At 39.1% G+C, this 8,840-nt stretch overlaps 1 protein-coding gene across 2 annotated transcripts; it reads right to left on the reverse strand.

Annotated features, from left to right (window-relative positions):
- Nucleotides 1-3,447: 3,447 nt before the first annotated feature.
- Nucleotides 3,448-8,522, reverse strand: HNRNPH3 (heterogeneous nuclear ribonucleoprotein H3 (2H9)). Of its 2 annotated transcripts, none has more exons than XM_009893946.1 (9): nt 8,386-8,522; nt 7,727-7,865; nt 7,032-7,174; nt 6,493-6,579; nt 6,029-6,141; nt 4,601-4,736; nt 4,247-4,327; nt 4,076-4,162; nt 3,448-3,753 (listed from the first exon to the last, which is right to left on the reverse strand). In XM_009893946.1, exons 1-9 carry the CDS (start codon nt 8,501-8,503, stop codon nt 3,677-3,679), a joined length of 981 nt encoding a protein of 326 aa, XP_009892248.1. In that variant the 5' UTR covers nt 8,504-8,522; the 3' UTR covers nt 3,448-3,676. The 2 variants fall into 2 exon arrangements, with proteins under 2 accessions (XP_009892248.1, XP_009892240.1); XM_009893938.1 differs by having other exon boundaries at nt 6,987-7,174.
- Nucleotides 8,523-8,840: the final 318 nt, after the last annotated feature.

Genomic DNA, 8,840 nt, shown 5'->3' on the forward strand with positions numbered 1-8,840 from the left:
TGCAGTAGCTGGTTTTAAATTATATTTTAAAAAAGTAAACGCAATTAATGCAATGGTCCGGTAAGTTGTTGCCAAATACTGTATTTGTTTACTTCCCCTCAATTATCAAAAGATTTGATACATCCAAGAATATTGCACTGACAACTCTGTTCTTTGTAGTCACAAGTGTAAGGGGAGATGTCGGATGGATAACAAACAGTGCCTTTGGGCACTGCAGGAATGAAGGTGCGTTTTGCTGAATGATTTTTTTTTTTTTTTAAATTAACTATTGATTTGGCATATCCGTGTTTCAATTAAGAGATGTCCATCACAAAACTTTTGCCTAACATTGTCTGTAACCTTGAACAAGTATCTTTCCATTATTTTCATGTAAGTTATGCTTTCGAGCTCGTACATGTAGTCACTGTATAGCTCTAGAAGCAGAGTGAATCTGCCGCCGAGACAGACGAGGATTAAATACTGGGGACTGTGTCCTTTCTGTGTTGGACAGGGAGGTTCTTCCTTATTTTGTCATCATCATTCTCAAACTTCCAGAGTTTGTTCCTAAGCTTCATTGGTTTTTTCCAGAGCACTTTTGAGTACGTCTAGGTCTGCCCACTCTTCGCACTGATGCTCTGTGGTAACTTCTGCTGGAATGTAAATCCGTATTCTTCCCGTAGGCAAATACAAATACATCCGTTGATAAATTGTCCTGGCTTCCACGTCACTGCGCTAGAACCAATCTACCCTCTGCCCTTTAGCTGCTCATGCCAGGGGGTCCGGCTTTGGAATCTCCACGCTCTGGCCAGCAGAACTATCAGCCCAGTGGTTCCTTCCGCCCCACCAGGGGCTTGGAATGTTCTCATTAACAGGAGAAAGGGAGGCTTTGAAACAGTTCTTTTAATTTTTCTTGCACTTCGTTTAGCTTAGCATTGTCTTTCGAGGATAGGTGTTTAGTTAATATTCTAAAAGCTAATACAGCTGTTCTTTTTAACACCTCAGTGTAGTTGCTTGTGTAGCTTTTGTAAAGAAAAATGTTTTTAAAATTACCTGATGTAACTTTTTGTAAAATACAAAACAAATACTTGTAAATCTGTAAATAGCTTTTGGAAAAAAAATAAATTTAATTGATCTGCCACTTAACTATGGGAATAATGTCACTTTATTTAAACTTGTAATTCAGAGTCTTTTGAGTATTCTAGTATGACTTGTTCAAGTTGCTTAGGAAGGTGTTTGCATATGTTGGGGAGTGGGGAGCGATGCTGATGTTGTATGCTTCCAGGTGCTGCTCGTATGCTTCCCGGCAGTATTCTAAGAGTTTGCTGCTGGGCTTGGTGTGGGGCAGGCGTGGAGGCAGCAGGGTTTGAGCTGGGACAGAGATGATGCTGATCTCTACTGCTTTAAAAAGTGTTTTTTCAAAAACTAACTAAACAAAATGAATTTTAAAACAGGACATTTTTTTTAAATACAAATTTCCGTAATGTGCAATACATTTTTTACTACTTAACTGCAATGTTTTCCTCTTTTCTGTGCTGCCATATTTGCATGGGAAGATGTCACTGAAGTAGCATATAATTACTCAGATCGCTTTCACCAAGTAAAACTTCTGCCTTGAACAAAACAGTGAACACTGTATGTTCTATGTGGTTTTATTTCCCTTAGCATCAACCTACATACCAGGCCTGCTTTTAGCAGTTGTTTGGAGCACACTATTATTAATCCTGTATCTTTGTCTTTCTATAAAACCCCATTCTTCGACAGATTGTGATTGTAACTCACCCTCACGCTGAGCATAGGACGATCTGTGGGGTACCTGCTCCGTTCATCAAAAGGAACTGTAAGTGGCTGGAAAGGTGGAAGGCTGCGTGGAGCTTGTTGCAGGACAGGCTGAGGGGACTCGCCATCCTGTGCAGTGGGATGCTGTTCGTCAGGACTCAAGTTCAGTGTGTTTTCGCAGTGCTTGGTTATACACAACAGCTCGAAGCGGAACACCCTGCTGGCTCTCAAAAGGGAAGTCTTGAACTGGTGTTGGCGTTCCCTCTCTCAAAATGGAACACAAAGTACACCCCGGTGTGGAACTGGTACAGCTGTCTGCTATGCTGACAGAAAAAAACGTGCTTCCATCAAGTGCAGATGTCCTCTACCCGATTTATTTATTTCTGCAACTGGATTGACTCTCATCCTGACCTTTACTGTGTTAGTTTTGTGTTAGTTTTTTTCAGCAACAAGGAACCCACTAGTTCTTAGGAGCACCGAGTTAAAAGAAAGCCCTGCAGGATGACTGTGTTATGATCGAGCCATCTTCCCTCCCCTTCCTAGCCAAAAATACTCCAGTTCTTGGACAGCTTCCTCTGCCAGTTACCCTCTCGCTTTTACTTCCAGTCACTGTGACACAAGACCACACTCTCTAGTGAAATAAACTCCATTCTCCTCTCTCCCACAAGAAGACATTTATTACATATATAACACAGTACTAGCAGAACAGGTGACAGACTTTCAATACCCAAGATCACATTTGACATTTTAAGGGAGGCATTGAGGACAAAGCAGTTAATTTGGGAGATCACACTGGCTCAGAAGAATAAATACCTTTTTTCATTACACATCAGGTATGTTAATTGTCTTCAAACAATAGTTTCTTACATATCTTACATGTCACAAATGCACAAAAAGTTTTATCAACCTGTTTGGGTTGTGTGTTAGTTAACAAGTATTGGGCTTTTAGAGATACTTTGTTTCTAATGAGCTCATCCATATAGTGGCTCATCAAGTTTGGAACAAATACAGACAAATCAGCTCTGCAGCAAAAAAATAAAGCTGAACCATGTTTAAATACAATAATTTCATGAAAAAAAAAAAAGTCTTGCTTCCAAATCCCCCACTCTTGCCAAAAGCAGTGTTTGTGAAAAAAGTACTAAGTAGTTAGGTCAAATCTAGCTAATTCAAAGCTATTTCATGTTAGCTAAAAGCTGTGCTAGTTTTTAGTTTGCTTTGCACATTACACCTGTGAAACGCAGTACCGAGAGTTCTACGACAAAGCGTGGCAATAATTGTTGCTGCTTGGTTGTGCAGAGGCACAGACCTCAGGCACTACTCGCTTACGCAGCTGTGCATTTGAGGATGATGGCAGATTCTGGTAGTACAAGGAAGGAAGAAGCCAGAACAATGACTTTTAGCCTCCACAGCTTTACACCGCATTGAGAAATTACTACATACAACTTATCAAAAGGGTTTAGGAAAGATTGTTACCAAATAACTAATCTATTTGTCTACCTTTTTCCCCTTAAACAAGTGGATTTTTTTCAAACTCATTCACTACACCAAAATTACATAGAACTGAATCGGTGTTCATAGGAGTTACAGGACAACCACCTTTATTGAACCATAGTACAACATCTTAAACCGACTGTAGTCTTGAATATGTAATACATCCTTAGGAGTAACTAGTATAAAAAGTATCAACATCAGTGGTTTGAATATAAAAATTTATTTAAAGTCAGAGTATGCAACAAATAAAACCTACAGAAAACAGATTTTCCCATCACAATCTGTTGCTTACCAAATAATATTGTGAAAACACATTCCTTCAGTCATTATAAAGTTCTTAAAATACAAAAGAAATTAAATTTTGTAAGAAAGTCTAGTAGACCAGAGACTGTTTTTCTTCCAGGATGTTTTGTAGAAGCAAGGCTATCCTTCAATACATTCCACGCCATCCTCCTCCACCCATACTGCCTTGCCCATAGTATCCTCCACTATTTCCACTGCCACGACCTGCAAACAATTGACACAAGGTCACGCATACATACCTTAAAAAAAGAAAAAATGTGATGGGTAATACAGAACAGTTGGTTGAAGATGACTTAACTTATACTAAAATAACAATACTTCAGCACCGTTATTCTAAATGAGCATTTGCTGCAGTAGCAAAACGCATAAACCCCCAAGTGTTTTACAGTTTAAATTAAGCCACTCCCCTCCTTCCCCTTCTCCCAGCACAAATATGCCACAGCACGCAGCGCCCACCACCCTTCCCGCCAGAGACGGACGGAGCAACGTTTTCACAAAATACATTTAAAACAGAACTGTTACTTACTGTATCCGCCCAAGCCATCAGGAGTCCCGTACCCGCCGCTGTAATTGCTACCCATTCCCATTCTACCAACAGAGCCGTAACCTTGATCTGAAAAGCAGGAAGGGCATCGTTAGAAGCTGGGAACTCATTAGGCTTGGCAAAATGTCAGCTATGTCTGAAATTGATGCGTACCCATTCCATCTCTGCCATAGCCTCCCATTCCAGAACCACCTCCAGCAGTTGAATTCAGGAATAGTTCAATATATCGATGCTCTGTAGGAATGAAAAGCGCCTTACTTTGTGTTTTGTTTCAGTCACCAGATGCACAGAGATACAATGCAAAAAAACCCCACCCCGACTTACAAGTAACAGAAGCCCACAAAGTGAGTTTGAAATGTGGTAAATGGCAAAAAGTCTTAGGATTTGTGCATTTCCTGCACAGCAAGTGAAGTTAAATGCAGTTTAACCCCTTCTATTCAGCGTACCCTTTTATATACCCTGCTAAAGCCCAGTCAATGAAAGCTTTTAAGTGACCACAACACTCACGCATGTGATTTTTATCCTTAGACATGGCAGCTACTGCATCCTCATGTGTTACAAATTCCACATCTGCCTCTCCTGTGGCTCTTCCATCTGCCCCGATATCAATGTGAACTCTTATAGGATTCAATGGTGAGAAAAACTAAGAATAAAAGCAAAAAAACCCAATAAATGCATTAATTTCATCTCATCCTACCACATAGATTTAATTACTAATTTCCAAAGTATTACTTAGTGATAGTGGACTTTCAACATTAGGTTAATCTACACTTAAAAATCTATTACGATTACACAACTCAAAGAGCTTCAGCTACAGAGCTTGAGGAGCTTTCTTTAAAAGCGGAGATACAAACGAGAATTCCTGCCCACACACATTGCTTTAAGCAACAAGTTCTAGTATGATGCCATCCCAGAAAGGAAAATAATTACTTTGTTTCTGAGCAGAACCAAATTACTTCTTAAAGCAAGGACATATTTATGGAATGCAAAAAAAGCTGATGTCCATCAGACTGCTCTTCCTTGCCACAACACTCAGAGATACAGGAATATTTCTGACTAACAGACATTTTAGCAAACAGCACGAGCAAATGAACCTCTGGCATACTACTCAAGTACTCAACTCCCAATAACATGCTCTGAATCAAAGCCTGAAGTGTGGCACTTGTTCTTGGAGTCTTTAAACTAAAGAAAACGAACTGATAGAAGAAGATACGGCTCAATTTAAAAGAAAACAAACAAAAAAAACTAAAGAGCACAAACTTCAGAGTGGAGTTCTGCATATACACAACAAAGGTGCAACTAATAAAGATGGTACTCCCCTGCAGGAAAGCGGTGTTTAAACGAGGCCTTACATCCCAGGAAAAGTTCTCCCCCTACACACAACTCATCTACACTGACACAAGAATGTATTCCCACCCAGATTCCCTGATGTCTTAGTAGTCACGGGATACTGCCACCTCCAACCCAACACAGCTACCGACACTCTTCCCTCCCTGTCCCTCCTAAAAATCAGTCTCAGGCTAACTAATATACAAACTACAATCAGAGCTTCACATCTGCTATTGCTCTTTTACAAAATTATACCTCTTCAGTTAAGCTTAAACAAGCTGAAAGCCTTAAAATGAGGATACTAATTGCAACAACTGTTCTCTCTCCAATACACCTTTTATGGAAATGAAAGAGCAAAAAGTACAGAGATTATTGTTAAGTATAGTCTGGCTGACTTCTTCAGTGATCTCACCTCAGACATTACCTTTATAAAACCTCATTTACTACAAAGCTTTCTAAAACTCACATAAAGGGCTGTGACTTTAGTTAGCAGATGTATCAAAGCTATCAACCACTTGTTTGAAATCTTTAACTGAGTTTGGACTAGGAAAGACAAGAACATGGAAAGTCTGGCCATTAGAAACCCCTTTTCCCCATTGTACTTACGTTTGCAATATCATTTTCCGTTGCTCGGAAAGGCAGTCCTCTCATGTGAACAAAATGACCGCCACCATGGAAACCCGACCCTGCATCTCCACCGTAGCCATGTCCTCCCATGCCTGTTAGAAAACCCAAACCAAACAAAACCACATACCTGTAAGATCATCATGAAAAGCTAGAAAAGCCACTACTGTTTTCCTGAAATCATTCACACTTTGTGCCCGTGAATGTAAGATGTTTACACTTTCCATCTATCAACCCAAATACTTAACCAGAAGATATCCTAAGCAATAGATTTACATTTTCCTGAGATTCCCCAATTCCCCACCTTTTTTTTTTTAAAGCAACCTTCTTTCTTTACAAAATAATCTAACAAAGAAAGCACTGACTTCTGTCTTGGAAATACTATGTCTTACAACTCAAATAATATAAAAATCTTTTTAAACACACTATTAAAAAATTATTTTTACCTCTCCCATCCCTCATTCTGTCATCATAGCCATCATTTCCATAGCCATAGTTATTATAGCCACCATAATCATCAAAGCCACCATATCCTGTGCAACGGAGAGAAAGAAATGATTACATTGTTACTCAAAATTCACAGAGCAATGCACAACAGTCAGTTTTTCAGTCTTTGGGCACCCAGAAGTTTGCAAACAGCCTCTACAGACTGTTAAATCAGGATGTCTGAACAGAGTGCGAACGTAAATGTTCTTTTAGACAGTAAAAAGACTAAAACATGCAAATGAGATAAAATTCTGCTGAAAATACAGTTTCCTTATTAACTCCGTTAATATTAAATACTAAGCCACATTTTTTGATACGTTACAAGTAAAATTCTCTTGAGAGAAGTGTGTCAAACCTAACAGGTACTGCAGCTACTGCCATTTCTTTATTTCTTGACAAAGACGTCAGAAACATGAAACTGACAACAGAACCTCCATTCATTAGATAAACATACCACCGTCATATCCACCACCTCCTCGACGCATTCTGTCATACATACTTCCACGCCCAGCTCCATAATAACCCCCTCTTCCTCCTAATGGTCTATCATATGGTCCAGGTCGTTGTTGTCCCATCATTCTTCTTGGCATGTCACAGAATCCTCTGATTTCGCTCTTACTACTTTTGAAGATTTCAATATATCTAATAAAAGAGGATTTTCGAGGTACCAATAAGAATACATGCATAAGCTGTCTGAATATTATAAAAGGCCATACTACGTTTTCTATAACTAAATGTACAATCCAATAGAAGTGACTAGTGATACCATACAACTTAAGTTTCTCCTCAAAACCGTAAGAATCTTAAGTGTATAAAAAACACAACAAAACACTTTACAGTGGCAAAAATTACTATGTGAAAATTCTAGCTGTACAAATTAAGCGTAAAACGTGTCTTTCCAGTATGACAAACATACTGTTGAAAAACAATGTCTAGCTATAGTAGCATTTATCACAAGTTACCCTACGCAAGAACGATTGAAAAAATTTTCTGAGTTTAGCAAACTACCCAGAGCAATACTGTCTCCCCCACCCCCCAAATCTACTGTATTTCCCAAATTAACTTAGGATCAGTTACAAAAATTCTTAAAAACAGCCAGTTCCATGTAATGGTCCCCAACCCCCCCAAAAGCATTACTGACCCACAACCCCCAAAAATAAAGATTTAACACCATCCCAAACTCTCCATCCCCACCTGTGCCCTATTCTTTCCTTGTGTTTCCCCAGAGCATTTTCTGCTATCTCCTTTGAAGCAAACTGCACGAAGGCCTCCCCTGTGCTTCTCCCCTGGTAGTCCAGCGTCAATGTTATCCCATTTGGCACGATTTCCAACCCTTTAACCCAAGGACAAATAACCCCATCAAGGGGAACAGTGTTAAAGGCTGAAACATTCCCATCTGTAGCAAATACTTAAAGCATATCTAAACAACAACAACGAAAAAAGAAAACCACCTTGTTTCCCCCATCACCCAACAATACAAGCCAATAATCTTTCATTAAACATTTATGGATTTAGCCATACTTTTCCGTTTAAACTATGCAAAAATACAACCACCTAAGTTACATGAAGAAAATACAGCTACCAATTAAATAATTTAACTGATCCAAATGCTAACATTCAGGTTATCCCAATATGCATAATATGTTTACCACCTCGACAAAATTAGATACATACTACATCTATGGTTATTTGTACTTTATTTACAGGGCATAATTTGTACTTAAGGTAAACTAATTTAACACAGTCCCTCCCATCCACCCCATCAATAGCTATTACAACTTAAAAATGTGCAAAACACTGTGTAAAAGATACAAGAAAACTCAGTCACTATACTTTGACTATACTAGAGGTACCTTGGAAAAACTGAACAATTTCTTCTTTGCTGCAACCGAATGGCAGGCCTCGAAGTCGTACCACTGTTCCATCATTAGTTGTATCATTTGGCCCATTGTGTTTTCCAGTCCAGTCCATCTTTTATTTAAATCAAAACCTACCAAAAACAAAAAAGGAAAAACTTTGAGATTCCATATATGCCCAAGTCCCTCCCCGCCAAAGAAATCTGGTAGTTTTTCTTCAGCTAACTAGTGTTATGGATGATTAGCTTTATTTCTCTTAGCTATTTAAAATCGTACTTTATCATATCTAACTTAGAACCACCCTAAACTTTGGTAGGGAACAGGGCGCGCAGGGAGGGCAGCACGTGGGCAGGCACAACACATAAAGCTCATTATTTACTCAAGAGTACACTGATCATCCGCCCTATACGGAGGGGCTTTTTTTTTTTTTTGTTATTTTGCGTTGTGCTTTT

Source organism: Charadrius vociferus, unplaced genomic scaffold, assembly GCF_000708025.1.
Source record: "Charadrius vociferus isolate BGI_N301 unplaced genomic scaffold, ASM70802v2 scaffold611, whole genome shotgun sequence".
In the NCBI taxonomy this organism is placed as follows: Eukaryota; Metazoa; Chordata; class Aves; order Charadriiformes; family Charadriidae; genus Charadrius; species Charadrius vociferus.

Bases quoted from the DNA above. Each gene is read 5' to 3' on its own strand.
- HNRNPH3 (XM_009893938.1), bottom strand. From the start codon at position 8,503: ATGGACTGGACTGGAAAACACAATGGGCCAAATGATACAACTAATGAT. The intron at 6,580-6,986 runs GTATGTTTATCT...TCCGTTGCACAG, and splicing joins AGGTGGTGGATATGACGGTG to GATATGGTGGCTTTGATGAT. The intron at 4,163-4,246 runs GTACGCATCAAT...CCTGCTTTTCAG, and splicing joins CTATGGCAGAGATGGAATGG to ATCAAGGTTACGGCTCTGTT.